We start from the raw sequence: 21041 nt of genomic DNA on the forward strand, positions 1-21041 counted from the left end.
AACTTGCCTATCAGGTTCGAATAAGAGATCAGTTTTGCAAGAATAAAAGGAAGTGCTGAGGCCTGTGTAGCAATTTCCACGCAGGCTTTTCCTGCACCAAAGGCGCCCAGTGGGCATGAGGAAGTCACAAGAACCAGAAGAAAAGCAACAGAGCTCTTGGAGCTTAATTCAGTGCGGTTCTGGTACACAGATTTGGAGGTTTGTGCTCTCCTGCTGACCTTGAAGGATTGTCTGCTGGTGCTGAATTCCATATGTTGAATTTATGCTTTTAAACTAAAGTAGCTAAAAGGAATTGCTCCTAAAAGTCACAGTTACTGGTAACCCCCCAGATATCATTTTACCAAGCCTTTGCAGCACCCAGCTCTGATGTGGGGCAGTCATAAGCATTTGACCATACAGTCTCCCTGAACAGCAGCACAGAACAGATCCCAAAAGCTCTACCTCCAAGCCAAAGGCATATTCAGGCTGGCAGGACTGGTTACTGAAAAGGCTGGCACTTCAAAAGTGCATTTGTACAAATGACAGGAGGGAATTTTGTTTTGTTTTATTTTAAAAACAAACAAGAAGCGAGCAGGGATTCCCAGCCCACCAGAAGATGGCAATTGTAGCAGTAACTCCTTAGAAATCAGTGCTGTATCCACAGCCTTCAGCTCCACCTGCTGCTCCAGCAGGGAGGCACCTAGGCAGGGGCTCACAGTGAACCAGCGTGACAAGCGGGAGACCATCTCCAGAGTCTTGAGCAGCAAACGTCTGGAGGGGCTAAGACAGGCCTGGCTATACAGGAATTTGTGCTCCTGACACTCAGCTGTGAGAGCATTGCCAGAAGCCAAGGGAAAGCTCACACATCTGCAAGTCACAAAGCAAAGACTTGACCCTCTCCAACCTGACTGGTGTTTGGGGAACTGATCTGTGACAGAGGCAAGCATGGAATGGATCCACAGTGAGGACAATGTCAAAAAGGTAACAGGGATAAAGGTCCCAGAAGACTCTGGACTGGAGGAAAAATCCTTTCCATGTCAGGAAATGGGATGTACCAGAGAGTCAGGAAGTGCATGCCCCCAAATCAGGTCCACAGGCAACACCATCACAGAAACCAACACTCAAGGAGCAGAGGGACAGAGCACACAGGAAAACAGCAAAAGTCTTTACACTGTGCTCACCCAGCTGAACTGCCCAGTCCCCTAAAGACACACACACACACACATCCTACCTCATGAACCCCAGGAACATCAGGAGGATGAGGCTGACGAGCCACCCTGCTGTGGCAAAGGCCTTGGGCATGGTCAGGGCTCCCGTTCCGACAATGAGGTTGAACATGTACACCAGGCCAACCTGCAATCAGCCACATCATCCAGCATCAGAGTGGGATCAGGAATCACCCAAAACACCTCACATATTAAAATGGAGAGGGCAATCCCTGAGCCACCAGGGTGGGAACAAGTCCATGTGAGAAATAATTGGAGGAAGGGACTGAAATCCAAACAGAAAAATGTGAGTGTCAGCACATTTCTGGAGAAACAGATATTCCTCTCAATTTTCCTAATTATTTTAAATATTTTTTTCTGTCTTGCTTGTAAAGTTATAAAGTGCATGAGATTTTTGTTTGTTTTCAAATCACTGCCTTCTACCAGAAGGTCTGCGCTCTGGGTTGGGGTCTCTCCTTTTTTTCTGACCTGAACACAAGTAGTTATGGCTATGTACCTTCCAGGACCTTTTATTCTCAGTCAAGCAGGAAATACCCAAACAGAATTCTAATTCAAAGCCTGCTTGCCATTTTACCAGTAAGAAGCTGAGCATATTGTGAAGAAGGGATTCTACTTCCTGAAGGGAAAGGATTTTATCTTCTCTGGCAATGAGCTTTTTCGGTGTCCAGAGACAAAAGAGAACTCCGAACATGGACAGGACCCCTCCCAGGCCAAGAATTTAGCTCAATTAAAGATCAAAAACTGTCAAAGTTGTTGTGCCTTACTGTTTTTTGTTTTTTTTTTTTAATATAGGTCAGAGTCTCTCCAGAGGAAAGCCAGTAAAGAGCTGCATATGAGCAGGCTTTTCTGGGTGTGGAGCAATTAGCATCAGGAGAATGATTCCCCAGTGACCCTGAGAGGACTTCACTGGCATAAATACAGCAAATTCATCTTTAGCTGAACATCCCAGAACGATGATTTTCCTTTGGTCAGGCAGAAATGAGCATGGTGCCTGTAATGTTCAGCTGAGTTAGACACCTTCAGGGAAAGAGAAGAGCCTCAGCCTTTGAGATTACTCCAGGAAATTCATGCAGCACCAGCACAACAACCTAAGGTGACACTAATCCTTGAGGGTCCAGACACCCCAGTTATTGTCTTACTTCTCCATTTTCTCAGTTGTGACCTATTTCTGCAGCCTAATATCCACTTCTCCTACATTTAATCATTAACATAGAGATGAAAATTTTAAAGCATTTAAAATCCAACACACAGATTTCAGGGCTGGTTCTAAATTTATTGAGTTCACTTCAAACAAACAAAAAAAAAAACAAAACCAAAAACTGTTTACAAAGTGCTGTTTTTAAAAGCTGACATTTTGTGAAGACTTGTGGCTATGAAAACCGGTATTTCCAGTAGTATAGGAAAGCAGTAATTGGCTCTGCAGTTGCACAGGACACCACATTACAGGGAAGAAACCTCTAAATTACTCACTTCCACTGAAGTGGTATAAAACAAATTACTGCAACAGCTGTAGCTAAGTAAACTTTGAGAAATTTGGGGAAAAATGTTTACATAAAGCAACAAAAGGGAATAAAGTGGGATAGTTTCAATGTCCCAGTCCACCCTGCCTATGCCAATGACAAGTTGGGTTGATGAAAACATTAACAAAATATAAATTAGTGGGCAAAAGGATGAGCTGGTATGGGACTTGAAGCTCTTTTTAGCACTTTTAGATATACTTCAAGCATACATCATCCTTTTACCTTATAAAAAGTCATCTGTGATGTAAAAAAAACGCATATAACTATAAACACTAAGCATCTTTCAGCACCCTTTGACCTCCACCATCTCCTGAAATGCTGAGGTTATGTCCATGAGGAAGTAGGATTTGCAAACGCAATGCTGAGGAAAAAGGATTTTGAAAAAAAAAACTCGTGACCAAACCCACAAGCAGTGGAACTTACATAGGGAGAGTAAAGCTCTCCGGTGTCAGTGATGCCACCTGCCATCCTGGAGATGGAGGGGAGCCCCAGAGCAAAGCCAGAAGGGTATTTTTGGGAGGGTGTTTTCAACTTCTGTCGCCTTTAACCTAGGGAAACATCATAACACTGTGTTATCTTTGCTGGAAAAAGGCACCAGGGACCCCTGAGGGCACCAGAGCCCCCTGAGGGCACCATGGACCCCTGAGGGCACCAGAGCCCCCTGAGGGCACCATGGACCCCTGAGGGCACCAGGGACCCCTGAGGGCACCAGGGACCCCTGAGGGCACCATGGACCCCTGAGGGCACCAGAGCCCCCTGAGGGCACCAGAGCCCCCTGAGGGCACCAGGGACCTCTGAGGGCACCAGGGACCCCCGAGGGCACCAGGGACCCCTGAGGGCACCAGAGCCCCCTGAAGGGCACCAGAGCCCCCTGAAGGCACCAGAGCCCCCTGATGGCACCAGGGACCCCTGAGAGCACCAGAGCCCCCTGAGGGCACCATGGACCCCTGAGGGCACCAGGGACCCCTGAGGGCACCAGGGACCCTCGGCCTTACCCCCCGGGCCTGTACCACAGACGGAACGCTGCGTGCACCCCCCGCCCCACAGAGCCCCGACAACCCCGGCAGAGCCCCCCTCACGCCACGGCCTTCCCCCCCAGGCGCGGGTCCCGCCGCTCCGCTGCACACACCCACACCAGGACCCTCTCTCGGGCTCTCCCCGGCTGTCGAGCCGCTGCCAGCCCTCCTCGCACGCTGTCCGCAGAGCGGGCCGCCCCCGAGGCCGCTCTGAGGGCCGCCCCCGGTCCCCCCGGTGCCCCCGGGCCTCACCAGCGCCCGCGGCTCGCGCCGCCGGCCCCGCCCCCGGCCGCGCGGGGGCACTCACGGCGCACGCGCGGCCTTCCGCGCGCGTGACCGGGCGGAGATGCCGGCCCGCGATTGGGTGAGCGTGAGGGGCGGGGCAGAGGCGGGGATGGGGCGTGGCCTACAAGGGGCGTGAACACGAGTGGGCGCGGCCCAGAGGGGGCGTGGCACGGGGAGCGGGGTGGGGCAGAGAGGGGCGTGTCCAGGGAAGGCGGGGACAGAGTGAAGGCACCGACTGTGATTGGGCCACGGGAGGGGCGGGGCGTGGGCGTGGCGCGGAGGGGGCGTGGTCACGCGGGCGGAGCGATGACGCCACACTCCGTGGCGGGAGGGCCCCGCGGTGCGCGCGCATGCGCAGAAGGGCAGGGCGGGCACGCGTGAGCTCCCGGTGCCGGTCCCGCTCGGTCCCGCTCGGTCCCGGATCCCTCCGCAGCCCCGGGGCTCTCCTCGGGATGTCGGAACGGGGATTCGGGCGTGTCCATGCGGGCATATTGGTGCGGCCTGGGAGATCCGGGCTGTGAGAGCCGCCTCTCGGCCCCGAAAGCCGCAGGCCCCGTTGCCCCGCCGGAGGCACGGAGTGCGGCGTTGGGTCTGTCCCGTAGTGCAGCGGCCATGAAGATTAACCAGGACGTGGTGCTGCGGGGAAAGAAGGTGACGCTGGTGCCCTACACCCCTGCACACGTGCCCCGGTAGGTGCCCCGTGCCCTGCAGGGTCTGATCCCAGTTCTCCCTTTGGGACAGCGCTGGGCAGGAAAGGTGACTGCCAGCTGCAGGGCCCGCTTCCCCTCCGTGAGGTGCCTCAGAGCCCGGCAGCACTGCCCCTGTCTCTGTGCCACGGGGAAATGCCTGGCTCTGAGGGACACAGCAGTTCTGCTGGTCACTGAGGCCTTTCCCTGGGGCGCAGGAAGAGCAAAGCTTCAGCGTGTAAAGCCAGGTGGATGTTGGATAAATCAGGCGTGCCAACAGTTTGTAAAGTAAATCAGGGCGAAGATAGCGGCGTTGGTGTTTTGTCAGTGTCCAGGAAGTGCTGTTGGCAGTGTTGCTTGGGATGAAATGCACCAGAAGTCAAAAAATTCCTGGATCAGGAATGCTGTGGCCAGCAGGAGCAGGGAGGGCATTCTGTACTCGGCACTGGTGAGGGCACACCTCGAGTGCTGTGTCAGCTCTGGCCCCTCAGTTTGGGAAGGACATGGAGACACTTGAGTGCATCCAGAGGAGGCACCGAGGCCGGAGAGGGGCTGGGAACACAAACCCTGTGAGGAACCCCTGAGGGAGCCGGGGGTGTTCAGCCTGGACAAAAGGAGACTCAGGGGTGACCTTGTCACGCTCCACAGCTCCTGAAAGGTGGCTGTGCTCAGGTGGGGTTGTTCTCTCACCAGGCAGCACTGACAGAACCAAAGGACACAGCCTCAAGCTGTGTCAAGGGAAATTTAGGTTGATATTAGGAAGAAGCTTTTTACAAGAAGGGTGATAAAGTTCTGGAGTGGTCTGCCCAGGGAGGTGGTGGAGTCACCATCCCTGGGTGTGTTTAACGAAGGCTGGATGTGGATGATCTTGAAGGTTGGACTCGATGATCTTGAAGGTCTCTTCCAACCTTGTTATTCTGTGAACATTAGATGTGCATTGGGCACTCCAGACAAAGCCACAGGACAGGCAAACTTCCTAAATTTCCAGAGAGCCTTGTATTCTGTAAGGGACAGAGTCTTGTGGATACATTTTAAGCTGCCACAAAAGCCAGGATGGTGTTTCCAGGGCTGACCCCTGGAGCACGGGGAGGGGCCCTCCTGAGCTGCTGCACTGGGTCAGTGATGTGGGGCCGGGTCTGTTGCCAGGTACCACGAGTGGATGCAGTCGGAGGAGCTGCAGCGCCTCACAGCCTCGGAGCCCCTCAGCCTGGAGCAGGAGTACGAAATGCAGCGCAGCTGGCGGGATGATGCTGACAGTGAGCACCCAGAATGCTGTCTGAGGGTGGGGGGGAGTGGTGAGCAGGTCCTTTCCCTTCTAGGAAGGACCCACAGTGAACTGGGAGTGCCCCATGAGCGAGTTCCTCTAAACCAGAGGGGATGTGACACTTTCTACAACAGCAGCTTGAACTGGTTTTCTCATTACAGCTGGTATATATTCAGGGAAGTGGACAATATCCACTTCCTCGAGCCAGTTGTGTCTTTTTTATGCAATTTTCTAGAGAGTGTAGTGATTCATTTCCCACAGCATTTTGTGCTGAGCTAAAAATCATTAAGCATCACTCCTGCACGGCCAACACTCCCCAGGTCTGATCTTTGCAAAAAGGTAGAAGGAGGTTGTATTTCTCCTTGATAAATTGTATGATTTTATGATCACCTGGTTGAGGTGTGTTGCCTAAATTGGTTCCCTCACTCTCCTACAGGTAATGAATCACTACCCATAAATGCCTGGTAGAAATTTAGTGAGCTGGAAAATACTGAAGCTGGCAAAGACCTCAGTCTGGAGCATTTGTCTTAGGTGGTATAAAAAAACCTTACTCAGAGTGGCAATAACATGGGCCAGGTGAATCACTGAGTGTCAGCCTCTTGTGCACCAAAACAATTCTCTGCCCCAACTTGCTGCTGAGTAAGACAAGGCAAAGAGACCTCAGACATGGGAAGGAAGTTTTCACACTTCTTCCACAAGCTGTTTCTAGTCTTGGTGTCTGCATCACCCTCACAACAGGTTTTTCCAAGTATTTCTTTCACTTCTGCGGGTGGGAACAGGCACACCTGGTGTGGGAAGCCAAATTACTAACTCTTCCTTGCTGTTAACACATGGGAACTCTTATTCCTCTGTCCATTATGCACCTTTAATTTCATTCTTTGGTAATTTATAAATCATTATCAGCACACTCTGAAGATGCTGCCACATTCTTGTTCTCCCCAGAGTGCACCTTCATCGTGCTGGACTCGGAGCGCTGGCCTGGGCAGGCAGAGGAGAACTCCATGGTTGGGGATGTGAATCTCTTCCTCACCAACAGCGAGGACCCAACTGTGGGCGAGATTGAAATCATGATTGCAGGTAGCTTCTGCAAGAGCTACTGCAAAAAACTGCTTCAGAGCTTGGGGCTCTGTGACTGCATCAGCTTTTTGTTCTCATGCTTTACCTTGGCTGTTCAGCCCTGATCAGTCCCTGGTGTGTCCAGGTCATGGCCTTTTCTGAGAAGTGTCTAGTGGGGCTGGTTTGTCTCCCCTAGCTGGATGCTGACTCTGTGCTGTCTCTTTCAGAGCCCAGCTGCCGTGGCAGAGGGTTTGGCAAGGAGGCAACTCTGCTGATGATGGCCTACGGTGAGGGTGGCTCAGTGCACGGGAACAGGAGCGTGGTGGGGCTGGGATCTGGGAGCACATAATTCCTGGTGGTACAGGCAGGGTAGTAAGGGATGCATCAGCCCCACAGCTGGAGTCCTGTGCTTTTGTAGATGTGGCATGTAGTAGAAGTGCCTCTCTCTCTGATTTCTCCTGCAGGAGTGAGAAAACTGGGGATCACCAAGTTTGAGGCTAAGATTGGTCAGGAAAATGAAGCCAGTATCTGCATGTTCAAAAAGCTTCACTTTAAGGAGGTGCAGGAACAGCCCATCTCCCCAGAGAATGTGAGCAGCATTTGCCCTGTGGCTGGGGTTGAGCTGCTTTCTCTGTGTGTGCTGCAGGTTGCTGTGAACAGCATTTTCCAGGAGGTGACGTTGAGGCTGGATGTCGGTGACCAGGAGAGACAGTGGCTCCTGGAGCAGACAAACCACGTGGAGGAGAAGAGTTACGCTGAGCTGAAGCAGCCAGCTGGGGTGCTGGACACCTGACAGACACCTCCAGACACCAGCTGGGCTTCCAGGGTGAAGCTGGACCTTGTTGCAAGGTCTGGGTGTGGAGGACACCAGAGGGTCAACACTTGGAACTGTTCTCATCTGTCTCCTTCAGCTGCTTTGTCACTTTGTCAACTTTGCACTTTGCTCCACCAGCCAGGATTACTGCCTGAAATTTGGACCTGGGGAACAGCCACTAACTCACAGGTTTAGCTAGGAAATACTCTAACTTTGATTTGCTGTTCCAACAGAGCCTAAAATCACCAGCAGTTGATTCCCGGACAAGCAGAAACTTCTCCCAGTGTCTTAAATCAGGATTCATCAGTGAGGAGGTTTCGTGTACTGGCAGCTCATTCTTTTTTCCTCTTGAATAAAAAAAAAAAATCACAGATCTGAGGTGCCTGAGCACTACGTGGGGCTAAGCTGCTTTGGCAGCTCAAAAAATGGTTTATAAGTTGTAAAGGACAGCAGAGACTCTTTAAACCCAGTTTCCATGATGGAAGATTTCACATTTGCTGAGGGATGTTTTGGAGATTGGCAGTCTGTGGAATTTTTAGTGTTGCTGTGCTTTAGTTTTCCAATTTTAGCTAATTTAAATACATTACTCCTGCAACTAATACTAAAGCCAAGTGTGGGAATGGTGCGTCGTGGCATTTTAAACAAGCACTTAGTTTGTAGTGAAAGCTTTGTGTGGTAATACAGTGAAGAGCAGCTCTACTTCCTGCTGGGATTACCATGACAAGGGCTACTAATCCTCCTGCTCCTCATCACCTGCTGCAGGCACAAATGGATTCTGTCCTCCAGCACAAGCTTTGCAGAACCTGCTGGGTGAACTGCTGGCTCTGGTGCTCCTTCCCTGAAGTGTCTCATCCCTCTGCCAGAGGAGCAAGGCCAAACCGGCAGGAGAGATGTAGCTGGGCTGAGATTTGCTTCCCTAAAACCCGACCAATGTGGGAAAAATAATCTCTTTTAACCTCTGCTGCCAGGGGGAAGGGGCAGGGTGGTGTGTTGCAGCTCCTGTGCCCAGCTGGTTGCTCTGGAGCCAGCGAGGGCCACGCTTGGCATCCCCCGGCTCCACAGGCGGCTGGGAACAGCCTTTCCCTGGCAACCCACAACAGAGCTGGGCATGGCCCCGAGCTCAGCCACCCCCAAGGCTGGGGGAGAGTCCTGGCAGGGCTCAAACAGGGTTCCCACAGGGAACCAGAGCCCAGCTACTCTGACCAGGCCAAGAGGCAAAAGATGCTGCTGGGACCCACTGGTGCCCCCACTCCTGCCCTGCCCCACCCCGTGGCATCCCACTGCTGCCCCAGTGGGATGAGGATGGGAAAACGGGATGGGGTCTCACCTTCCCTCAGAGAACACGGCTTTGGAGGATGAGACAAGTTGGAATGGGCTCCCCCAGCTTCCAGGAGGAAGTGACAGCCTGCACATCCCCCCAGAAATCTGGTGGCACTTTGTCACCTGCCTGTCACTTGAGGTCGGAAGATCTGTGACCATTTGTATGCTCAGGTGGAAAAGCTTCTTTGCAGATTTGGAGCACAAAGCAAGAGTGTGCAGAAGGGAAAGTACCAAATATACCAGAGGCCAGGCACAGCCCTGCCTTGACCCACTGAGCCACCCAAGGCTACATCCATTCCTTCAGAGGGACAAGCACCCTTCTCCTCACTGATTCCCCCTGCCTTCCCTCAACCCAGATGCAACCCAGGCTCATCCCAAAAAACCCCTGTAGGGGCTGGGGGCACATTTGGGCTGCCTCAGTCAGAGCTACTGCCCTCCAGCCTGGCCAGCAGACCCAGATTAGAGCTTTGCATCACCCCCCTCACCCTCCTCTCCACCACACATATAAACACACACTCCCCAGGGGATTAATGCTCATTAATCACCCCGAGGCATTAACCCCCACTGAGCCCAGCTGGTGCCTCCCCAGCCCCCTCAACCTGTCCCCATCACGTGCTGAGGGGTACCCAAACCAGGCCCAGTGTCCCCCAGTTACCTGCTTTTCCCCCGAGCCCCAGAGGGGTACAGCAAGGCTCTCTGCACACCCCTCCACCCACCCAGGCTCTGGAAGGATTTGGCCTTAAACCAGCCTTGTGAAGTCAGAAAGGTTTATTCCAGTAAACAGAATTTCTCTTGAGCTCAACAGTAAAACAACAACACCTGATTGCAGCACATATGGAAACAAAACATCCACAGGAAGAATTTCCACAAAATACAGGTAAAAAAAAAAAGATGTGATTGGAAAAACACTTATTTCAGAAAAAAAAAATCCAAAAAATCTGTGAGAAGATTTTAAATTAAACAGTGTTGGATTCAAACCCTGATTGGCTCTGTCTCCAGAAGTGTGCAGGAGCAAAGGAGACTATTATTGCTTGCTGTGCTGGCTCCAGACACCCTCTCCTCTCCCAAAATTTGCCCCAGGGCGGGGTGCTGGGCACTCCCCAATGCTGGGCACCCATACCCCTCCTTGCAGCTGAAGAGGCAAAGGGACAGGGTCATTGTGGATGGAGCTTGCCAGGCCAGGGTCAAACAGCCTGGCTGTGGTCAGTGGCTGGGCAGGTGGGGTTTGGGAGAAGACAATAAAAGCCTCAGGTTTTGCAGTTAAAGGATAATTTGTGGGGATCTCAAATTGGAGATGAGGTTTGGGGTGAGGAAAAAAACAGGGAACAGTGGGGACCAGGAGTGTTGGGCATCAGGCCACCCCAAATCCTTGATCCCTCCCAAACCTCTGCTTGTGCCTACCAGGGTGTGCAGGGCTTCAAGGCAGGGCTGGAGGAGCACCCTGGGGATGAGCTTTTGGGAGGGGTCACCCCCAGCACCCCCGGCCCTGAACCCCTCTGCAGGGATGCTCACTGGCCACCAAAGCCCAGCACCGGGGTCAGGGTGGTAGGGAGCAGCCCCACATCTCTACCAGGAGCCCATGGCAGGGAGGAGAGGAGTGCAGGAGAGGTTGGTATGGGGCTGGGGGTGGGTAGAAGACCCCCACCCTACCTCAGGGCCTTCACAGGTTGCTGAACAGTTCATTTTTCTTGCTCCAGTCCATCTGGGGTGCCCTCTTGCTGGTGCGCTTCTGGTGCGCGCGCTCCTTGGCCACGGCCAGCGGGATGTCAAGGTCCAGGAGGGAGCCAGAGGCTGAGTGGCGCTTGTCCCCCTCCTGTGTGTGAGGATGGGGATGAGACACAGCACTCTGCGTCCTCTGGACAGCCCCATGGTGGGGGCTCAGCCCAGATCTGCCTCCCCCCAGCACTCCCAGCCCTACCTCGCTGTGGGTCTCACTGGAGTTGGGGGACAGTGCCAGTGCCGTGGGGCTGGCCGGGCTCTCGGACACCGAGTGGGACCGTGGCTCTCCACCATTTTCCTGAGGGAGCAGGGAGGGAGTGTGAACTCCAGCCCTGGGGCTTGAGAACAGCCTCCAGAGCTGCAAGTCCCACCCAGGGGGCCATGAAATCCGTCCTTCCCCCACGTAATCCCCTGCAAGCTGCGGGCACATAAATACCTCTAGCGCTGCCCATCAGGGCAGGGAAGGATTAAAGCCCGGCCTGATTGCCCTGGCTTGAGCAGGAGCAGGAGGAGGAGGGTGGCTGCAGGGCTGGGTGCTACTTCCCCACTGCAGCACGAGGGCTCCCAGCCCTGGAGCATCAGAAGGCAAAAGAGAGCAGGAAAACAGCCACCTCCAAGACACTCAGCACCACAAGCATCCCCCTTTCCTGGAGGACACCAGTTCCCTTCCCAGTGGCACCGGCTCTTGTGTGGCAGCCTGAGACCACTGTGGTGTCTGGTGGCATCACCCAGCCATGGACAGCGGGGACATGAACAGGAGGGTCCCTGACTGGAGATGGGCACAGATAGAATTAAAATCAAGACAAGGCTCTTACCTTCCCTATGTCACCATTGGCTACTGGTTCTGGCAAGGGACCTGTGGGATAAGGACAGGGGCACTGGGTGAGGGTGTGTTTGTTTTGTCCCCTTGCCAGTGGAGGGCAAGCCAAGGCTGTACAAGGCCAATGCTCACACAACACTGCCCAGAGTCTGGCCAGGTCCTGAATTTTTTAACCACCCGCTGCAGCAGCCCCGTGGCACAGGGGATTGCTGCCAGACACATCCCAATGATGGCAGCTGTGATGTGGAGCCCAGGGAGACCCCTTCCCCATCCTCCTGGGGACCACTGTGACAGCAAAGGAGAGCAAAGGGCAGCTAATGCCTGTTTGCTCCCCAGGCCATAAACCCTGCCAAAGAGCAACCCAGGGCCATAAACTTGCCCACCTCAGCCCCACCAGCCTGGCATGAGGCCCTCAGCTAAGCAGGGAGACACCAAAGCCAGGTGACTCTGCTTGGCTGCAGGGTGGTAAGACCAACTGCCAGGGCTCAGCACCCTTAGGTATGGTGAGAAGGTGACACAGAGCCAGCAGAGGTGGCACAAACCCCTCCCAGCAGCACAGTCCCTAGAGCCCACCTGTTAGGTGCTGTTCTGAGGGCACCACCTTGCACTTCTTGAAGAACTCATCTGTGAGGGTGTCCACCACCAGCAGCCTGGTCTCATCGCCACTCGCCTTGATGGCTGCCACCACGTCGCTGTGCTGCTTGCCCTCCATGCACACACCGTTCACCTGCAGGCACCACATCACCGCTGCAGCTGGGGGACATCCACCCCTCAGGAGCACCACGGAGGGGTCAGGTACCAGCCTTGGTGCCAGTCATAATCCCAGCACAGCCACCCCATAGCCCCCACAGGCATTCGCAGCCTCACAGGGATTAACAGTGAAGCCAGAAAAACCTCATTAAAAGCAGATTTTTCTCTGAGTGATTGGCATGGGATCGAATGGGCAAAGCTGGCAGGGAGCTCCAGGGCTGGCACAAAACTCTTGTTCCATGCCATGGTCTCCAGAAACCCCAGAGGCTTCACCCCAGAAGAGGCAGCAGCCCCACACCCTGGTGAGCAGCAGGGCTGGGGCTCAGCTGGTCCTTGTTCTCGTGGATCATCATCCCGTGTGGCACAAACCTGAGCTCATCCCCACCCTGGTCACACCTGACAGCAGGACTTGTGACCACTGTGCACCTTGTCCCCAGCCTGCACCACCCCAGGGGCTCCCTGGGAACAGCAGGACAGCGGTACTGCTAATTAACCCCCAGACAGCTAATTAATGCTCAGTCCCAGCCCTGCACAGCGCTGCGCCCGTGGGTGGGGACCGGCAGGTTGGTGCAGGTTGCCGTGAGTCACCGGGGACAGCGCGCGCCTTCGGGACAGGGCGGCTGTCTCCCGGGCACGGGTGTGAGGGTGCCAAGCACCTCAGAGAGGCCCCAGAGCTGCCCTGAGCCCAGCACACCTCGATGATGCGGTCCTGGGGGGCCAGCCCTGCCGCCTCAGCCGGCGAGCCGGGGTCCACGGCGCGCACGTACTGCCCCGGGCGGGTCTTGTCGCTGTGCAGGTTGAAGCCATAGCCGTCAGGGCCCTTCTTCATGTGGCACAGACGAGGTCTTAGCTCCTCCTGCAACGGGAATAATCCGTGGGTGAACTGCTCCCGCACCCCCAACACCCAAGGACGGCACCAGGAACCCCAGACAGCTGCTGCAGTGGCAGGGACACCATCCTCAGGTGGCCATTTGTGGGCACTGACACCCCAAGATAGGACACAGGGTGCCAAACACCCTAAGGTCCTGGGCTCTAATTAATTAATTAGGTGCAGGGCACACTAACTGCAGTGAAACACTGAAGAAACCTCTTATTATGTGTGTGTTCCCAGACCATGCTCTTCCTTTTGGGATCAGGACTGCAACTGCCATGAAGGTGGAGGAGGAAACCCAGCCCAGGTGACTGGGAATCATCCCCACTCCACCCATCCCGCTCGGGAAGCTTTGGCTACCAGAGAGGTCTCAGGTGCTGGCACCGGTCCCCTCCATCACCCCTCTGCCCACTGCCCCTCTCCACGGCACACCCAGCCATGGGCTCAGGGAGATCCCCCTCCCCAGAGCCCCCCACAGCCACTGTCAGCAGGGAAGGGGCACACAGGGCTCGGGCAGGCAGCTGGAACCCGGAGGGAGCAGCTGGAACCCGGAGGGAGCAGCTGGAATGCTGAGGCACCTCCATGCCCCAGCATGACCCTCCAGGATTGCAAAACAGAAACCAGCTCCACTGGGGCGTGGCAACTGGGAGGTTCACCTCTCCAGGAGGCAACACCCACCTCATCTGCACCTGGTTCCACCTTGACCTGTGGATCCAGCAGTACCTGGAGCCATGGAACCCTGCTGGGGCAGTCCCAGCCACTCATCTGACCCCCTTGGTGCCCTCTAAACTCCCCACACGGTGAGCAGCAGGAAGAAGCAGGAGCATTCCCGGGAGCCTGGCACACAAGAACTGCCTTTTCTCACCCAGCAAGGAGTGGGATGTCCAGGAAGCATCAGAGGAATCAGGTGACACAAACCAGACACCTGCATGTCACACGGTCAGAACTGCTCTGACCCTAGCACCCAATACCACTTTTACAATTTATATATAAAATGGTTTGATCCCACCTTGACCACCAGAACCTGGGCTTTGGTTGGGCTCTCCCAGCAGCTAAGCCTCACTCAAACTGCTGGAATATTCCTCACCAACGGGGCTAATATTTCATTTTTCATCTGAGATTATTTTTTCTCTGTTGGTACCCATAGCATCACTGAGCACAGCCACTGCAGGAATTTGCCCTCCCACACGTGCACCAGGGTGCTCTTTACCCCCTGCACAAAATCACCTTTGCCCACTGCATGGGAAACCTGGGTACTGGAGTGCTGACACCCCATATCTGACACACTGGTGTGGCACAGGGTCCCACGTGGGCTGAGGTGACACATTTACAATTGTTAAGCTGCAATAAAGCCCCATCCTCTTGCACAACACCTTCCTTCATGGTCAAGGCCAGCCACCACCCCAGCACCACTCGACAACGCCCTGGGCAGGGAGGTGCAGGCAGCACCCAGCACATCTGCCAGGAGTGAAGGTGATCCCTGGGTGCCTCAGCACTGGCATGCAGGACTTGGTCCCCACGTGTCTCAGCTTCACATGCCCAGCCCACTGCCCAGCTGTGGATTCCCTGGCTGGGTTATTGTGACCTCCTCGACTTCGCCCCTTCTGCCCTCTCGTCCCCACGCCGTGCCCAGGTGGCAGCAGGTTCACAGGGTGTGACAGCATCCTCCACCCAGGCAGAAATCCCAAGCAACGGTGGGGACAGACAATACCCAACACAACAACAAAAGGCAGGAGCTGCTGGAGCTGGGATGAAGGCAGCACCTCCCCAGATCCCTGCCCTGGCTCAGCCCCGAGCAAGGGTTCAGGCTCTGGGGCACCCTCGGTGGCACTGTGGGGCTGCTCCACGCCGACAGCTGAGGACAAAGCAGAGGGAGCAAGTGGTGCTGGCAGCGCTCCCAGGTGAGGAGGAGGAGGGAGAGCTTTGCTCCCACCCATACCAACAAAGCCCTGGCAGCCTGCGCTCCCCGATATGCTGGTGCCATGAATTTTTTGGGGGGGATGGGAAGTCCTGCAGGGTGGACAGATGTCTCAGGACACAGGGACAGGTCAAGGCGGTGGTGAGGGAGGCACTGATGCTGCAAAGGCCCCCAGCATCCCCTCGCCAGCGGCTGGCAGCTCCTCCAGCCCAGCGTGCCAGGCTGCCTGTGCCCTCCCCAGTCACACAAACCCTGCGGGCAGCCACCATTCTGCCATCCAGAGAGGAAAACAAACGCATCCGATCCTCCAGCAGCCGTATCCTGCCCATCCATGGGGCGAGCACCCCATGGCAGGGCATCCTTTCAGCCCCAAAGTCCCCTTAGGGCTGAGCAATGTGAGGCAAGAGTGTTTGGAGCCAACACCCGAAGAAGACCCGTGGCTATGGAGCTGGGAGCTGGGTAGTGGAAATGCCCCTAATTTCTCTAAGCTGCTGCATCCTGTCCTGCAAGGCCAGCAGCTCTCCTGCCCTGCTGGGATTAGCTTGGAGAGCTTTGTTACGAGCAATTACAACCTCTGTCAGGGAGGGCAGCGGGGGAAGCTGGAATCAGCTCCCTGCAGAGGTATCCATGCCACCCCTCTCCTCTGCACTCAGAGGTCTCTGTCTGCAGAGATGCCCATGGGGATGAGGGCTGTTCCTACCCTGAAACAGGATTTGGGGCACACCCAGATGCGTCTCCCTCCGCAGCACCTCCAGCCACCTGGCAGGACCAGCAATCCCAGGATTGTGGGGATCTCAGCTGCATGTCAGGACTCACTCCTCATTTCCCAGCCACTCCATAGCAATTTCAGGACAGCTTTTGAAGCCTCAAGTCCCAGGAAATTCCCTGCAGCCCTACAAGCAGCATCAAGCATGCTGGCGGCAGCCACATTCCCAGTTACTCAAAGAGAAACACAAGAGCTCTGAGGATGCCTGAGCCAGCAAATTCACACGGGTCCCAAAATCTGGCACACACATTCGGGCTTCATACAAAGGGGATGCAAAGCAGCCTCCTTGCAGCATCCCTGTCACGTCCTGTTTGACTGGAGCTGCTTTTCATGCAGCTGCCTTGAGAGGAAATTTAATTCATTTCCTAATTAAACTCCAGCTACCCCAGTGCAACAGGGGGAACTGCTCCCTGATACACTCTGAAACCCAGCCCTGGGAGGCTCTCCCAGGTTTTACAAGGAGGGAAGAGCTTTGCTGGCAGGGAGGGTTCTAATTTAACATTAAATTTGCAAGAGGGAAGCCCGGGGCTGGTAGCAAATGCCTTGCCCTGGCACCCGGTGCTGCCCTGGGAACACTGTGCAGTTTGTATGAAACTTTCTCAAGACACTCCCGAGCAGCTGAAGCCTCCGGAAATAAAGAAGGAGGCAGACAAACTGTCACAGCTCTTAGTGGGGGGACACCCCCACGGCACAGGGCCCCAGGAAACGGGGCTGGCCCCAGGGGTGTGAAAGTGTCACCGCACTGGCTCAGCACCGCAGACAGGGGTGCACGGATCAGCTTCCCAGGGAGCCTCAAACCACAGCATCAGGGCATTTGCACACTCAGGGTTTGATAGGAATGAAAAAGGAGCCCATGACAAGTCTCCCACAACTTCCTCAGGGATCTGAGGGGGTCCTAGCCCCCAGGCAGTCCCAGTCATGCAGTCCCCAGTACAGTCTGGAGAGAGAATGGATTCTGTTGGAAGCTGAGAGACACCAAACATTGCTCACCACAAACAGCTCTCCCAGCTCTCGAGCGTCTCCAGGCTTGTTAAACAAATAAAGGCAAGTCCAGCCCAATAAAGCAAACAGAACTCTGACACGTGCACATCTCCTGCTTCCCCTGTGATCCCAGGGAATCCTACCAACCCACAGTGATGGGCTGGGGCTGTGGGGGGATGGAGCAGCCAGCACCAGTTGCCTGCTAATGGCCAGGAACAGGCCACCAGTGTGTTCCTTCCTTACTGGAGAGAAATCCCTTCTGTCTGCTCTGGCTTGGCTCAGCATCCCACCCAGCATCTTCCCACCCTGCTTGGTGGGTGCCTGGTCTGGGCAACATTTTTAAACCCACTTTTCCACTGGGCCCTGCCCCCAGCCGCAAGATTTCCTGCTGCTACCTGTTGAGAAACCATCTGGGGCCTTGTGGCAATGTCACCCCATGTCACCTGCTTCCTGATCTAGTGAGGAGAGAAACCACTAGCAGAGAAACCGCCAGCAGTAACTGTGCATGAGCTGTGCCCCGAGCCTGCTCCCCAAGACTGTGGGGAATCTTCAGCCAAGACTGTCCCCCAGAGCCCATGAGGTATCTCCACCTGGAGCTGTCTCCCAAAATCTTGTGGGGCATCTCCAGCTTCCTGAGCTCTTTCTATCACTCCAGCCAACACAGTGAGCAGGCAGCATGAGAGGGTTCCATCCTCTTTGGGGACCACACATCCTTAGCCCCCAAGGCTGGCAGGGGACTCACCTGAGCTGCATGAAGAACATCCCTTTTATTTTTCCCAGCCCATGGAGGGGTCAGGGAGCAGAAAACAGAGGAGAGCCTGACTAGCCCCGAGGGAGCAGCAGCACTGGGACATATGGGAGAGCAGACACGTTCTTCCTGCACGGGGCCACACGTGAGGGGTCTGGGATGATACGGGGCACAGCGAGCAAGAGAGACAGACAGAACAGGGATAGAACACGGCTGTTCCTACCCAAATAAACCCATCAAGGAGGTGCTGGAGTGATGTTTTAGCCAGGCAGGGATGACAGCTGTGCCTGCAGTGGATCAGCCCAACCAGGGGAACAAGCACAAGGTTAAAGTCCAACAGGAGATACAGCTCAAAACTACCTAATCCTCAGGAAAACCCTATGTGACAGCAGCTCAGTGAGGCACCAAGGTCTGCCTGGGACTCAGCATCAACACTGGGAAGGCTCCACTGCACCAACCTCTCTGGGAACAGGTCATAAGATTTCCCCAGAATGTTCCTCACACTGGGAACTCAGGAGGCTGCTGCCCAGGGAGCCATCCGCATGTCTGTTGTAACAACAAACACGTCTTTGCTGGGTAAATAAAAAGCAGTATTATCTCCCAGAGCCCCAAGCGTTTCTTAGGAACCGCTTGGGGCACGAAAGGTCAGCTATTTCTCAATTCCTCACCTTTCTACATCACTTTGTTTGTGCAACTGCTCACTCCCACTCGTGCTTCAGGCCGACATTCCTGAGTTCCGAAGCATCCATGGGCACTGACTGCCAGGATCAAGCCCCCAGCCCGGGAAGAGCTTTGCTATCTCCACTCCACTGCACAGCAGAGATGGAACACACTCAAATCCAAGAGCGACTACCACCAATAGCTGCTGTCTCAGCCCCAAGAACACCCTCTGCCACCGGTTTTTTGTTGTATTTTGGGGTGGGTTAGTGCCAGCCGCCCTCAGCCCAGTTCTGAGGTTCTGCTGCACGTCAAAGCTCTCTCCCTGTTGCTTTTCTCACCCCGTTTTGCGGCCCCCCAGCACAGCACTCAGCGGCTCAGTCACGGCTCCAACCAGCCCGACGTGCCCGTCACTGACACGGCTGCGAGACGGGACCATTAACCGGGAAAAACAATTCTTTAAAATAAAAAAGGCAAAGCAGTCGGGCGCGGCAGGACCCGGGGCTTTTAGGGAGCCGCGTTTAAAGCAAAGCAAAACAAAAAGAAAGAATCGAGACCGAAACCACACACAACGCCCGGGGCAGACGCGGCGGCCGCGGCTCCCGCTCGCTCGCCACCCCGCCTCCTCGGACAACACCCGAGAACCCCCGAGCCCCGGTCCCCGGCCGCTCATTCACCCGCTGGCCGCCGGCGCTGGGCTCCCTCGCCGCGGGCTCCGCCGGCACCGGAGCCGCCTGCCCGCCGACCACCGGCGGCTCGGCGCCCGCCCCGCTCCGCTTCGCCAGCTGATCCTCGGCCGTCGAGTCTACGACGAGGAGGCTGACGGCGCCGGCGGCGGCGCGGATCCGCTCCACCACCTGCTGATGGCTCTCCCGTTCCACGTTCTCGCCGTCCACCTCCAGCAGCCGGTCCCCAGCGCGCAGCCCCGAGCGCTCGGCCGGCGAGCCCGCCTCCACCAGACGGATGAACTGGCCCGGCTTGCCCTTCTCGCCGTGCAGGTGGAAGCCGTAGCCATCCGGGCCGCGCTCCAGGCGGCACAGGCGGGCGGCGGGGCCCGCGCCGCTGCTCATGGCGGGGGAAGCGGCGGCAGCAGCAGCGAGCCCGTCCCGCCGCCCGCGCTCGGCGCACTGCGCGGCAACCCGCCCGCGGTGGGCTTATATAGGGGGGCGGGGCAAGGGGGTCGGCGGCCGCCAATCGGAGAGCGGGGTGGGCCGATGCCCGCCAAATAAGGACAGTGATGGGCGTGTTTATGCAAATTTTAAAGGCGTGGTTATGCAAATTGGGCTGCTCGGGTGTCCCGGTGTGTCCTGGCCCCGCTCGGGGCGCGGTGCCTGTCCCGTTCCGAACCGGACCGCTCCCGTGGGCTCCCCTCGCTCCCCCGTGATCCGGGCCACTCCCCGGTACCACCCGAGCCCACCGCGCTAACTCCTGATTCTCGCGGAACCGCTGGGTCGCGGTGCCTGCCCCGGGACCGGACCGCTCCCGTGGGCTCCTCTCGCTCCCCCGTGGTCCGGGCCACTCCCCGGTGCCACCCGAGCCCACCGCGCCAACTCCCGATTCTCGCCGAACGCCCCCCACCGGGGATCGGCTCTGTCCCGGAGACAGCCCCGAGCACGGCCGGAGATCGGCGGGACGCTCCCGGCTGTTCCCGCTCCGCGCCACATCCCGGTGGCCTCTCGGGGGGAACATCCATCCCATACCCTCGCCCAGTCCTTGCGGGCTGCAGTTTGTCCCAGCGCTGCTCCGATGTAGAGGGTGGAGAGATGTTCGGAGTAAAATAAAATCCCTCAATGGAACTGCGCGGGAAAGCAGGCATGGGAGAGGGAAGGAAACTGGCTTTGCAGTGGAAATGAGATACCAGCACTGTTCCCCCAGCTGCCTCTGAACCTGGTTCAGCACCCTAGAGCTGGGGTTCCGAGGTGGAGGAAGATGGAGGGAACTCCAGGGATTTGCTCTGCCCTGGCTCCATGTTCTCTGCTCATGGACGGAGAAGCAGAAGTAGCTGCAGAGAACCAGGAGCATGTGAGACCCTGAGGTTTGGGCTCAGCCAGGGCAGAGCCAGGCAGCAACCACCCTGGGCTGCTGGTGCCAGGCGGGGCTGCCTCCTGGGATTGTCCCTTGAGGGTGGCACAGAGGTGGCTCCCAGTGCAGGGCCTGGCTGAGGTTCCTGGGCAGAGGTCCTCAGGGCAGCCAGGATCACACTTAACTGAGCTGCAGACAGGCAAGCAAGGAGGGGACAGCTGCATGCCGTGGGACACGTCTCTCCCAAGGCACTCTGCCCCAAAACCCTGCCCAGGGACCTCAGCGGCCGCAGAACCCCCTGTGTGCTCGGGGTGGCCATGCTCCAGCTCCGTGGGACACAGCTGGGAGCGCAGGGTGGGCTCATTTGTTCCCTCCACTCGGCTGAGCATTCGCCTGTGGCCTCTCAGCGCTGAGAAAAGCGGCGGAGAGGAATCCCACGGCGACAAATGCCTTCGGAGAGGAAAAGCAGGGCAAGCCCCTGGTGTTGTGGTACAGCCCCAGTATGGGGGGCTGTCGCCCGTGTCACAGCCGTCCCCTTGGGAAGGGGGCTGTGAGCAGCACAGCCCCACAATGAGCTTTTTGGAAGGGCAGATGCACATTTTGGGTACCCTGCGCTCAGTCAG

At 56.3% G+C, this 21041-nt stretch overlaps 3 protein-coding genes across 6 annotated transcripts in view; 1 reads left to right on the forward strand and 2 right to left on the reverse strand.

The window, feature by feature from the left end:
- Nucleotides 1-4079, reverse strand: part of TMEM104 (transmembrane protein 104) — a 42236-nt gene extending 38157 nt beyond the window's left edge. Inside the window, exons 1-3 of one of the 3 annotated variants that reach the window (XM_030287736.4) lie at nt 3994-4079; nt 3149-3273; nt 1211-1332 (exon numbers count right to left, since the gene is read on the reverse strand). In XM_030287736.4, the coding sequence (XP_030143596.1) occupies nt 1211-1332; nt 3149-3193 (167 nt within the window). In that variant the 5' untranslated portion in view covers nt 3194-3273; nt 3994-4079. The other 2 variants (XM_030287738.4, XM_041719874.2) reach the window with 2 other exon arrangements.
- Nucleotides 4080-4344: 265 nt separating this feature from the next.
- NAT9 (N-acetyltransferase 9) lies at nt 4345-8452 on the forward strand. 2 transcript variants are annotated; one of them, XM_030287752.4, is made up of 6 exons: nt 4371-4715; nt 5859-5968; nt 6919-7053; nt 7260-7319; nt 7497-7591; nt 7679-8170. In XM_030287752.4, exons 1-6 carry the CDS (start codon nt 4507-4509, stop codon nt 7823-7825), a joined length of 756 nt encoding a protein of 251 aa, XP_030143612.4. In that variant the 5' UTR covers nt 4371-4506; the 3' UTR covers nt 7826-8170. The 2 variants fall into 2 exon arrangements, with proteins under 2 accessions (XP_030143611.4, XP_030143612.4); XM_030287751.4 differs by lacking the exon at nt 7497-7591 and having other exon boundaries at nt 4345-4715; nt 7679-8452.
- Nucleotides 8453-10003: 1551 nt separating this feature from the next.
- On the reverse strand, nt 10004-19547 carry NHERF1 (NHERF family PDZ scaffold protein 1). The gene is made up of 6 exons (XM_030287741.4): nt 19074-19547; nt 13150-13311; nt 12279-12432; nt 11701-11741; nt 11085-11183; nt 10004-10979 (listed from the first exon to the last, which is right to left on the reverse strand). The coding sequence occupies exons 1-6, from the start codon at nt 19464-19466 to the stop codon at nt 10827-10829; spliced, it is 1002 nt and encodes a 333-aa protein (XP_030143601.4). The 5' UTR covers nt 19467-19547; the 3' UTR covers nt 10004-10826.
- Between the last annotated feature and the right edge of the window lie 1494 nt (nt 19548-21041).

The sequence above is a fragment of the Taeniopygia guttata genome, chromosome 18 (assembly GCF_048771995.1).
Source record: "Taeniopygia guttata chromosome 18, bTaeGut7.mat, whole genome shotgun sequence".
Taxonomy (NCBI): domain Eukaryota; kingdom Metazoa; phylum Chordata; class Aves; order Passeriformes; family Estrildidae; genus Taeniopygia; species Taeniopygia guttata.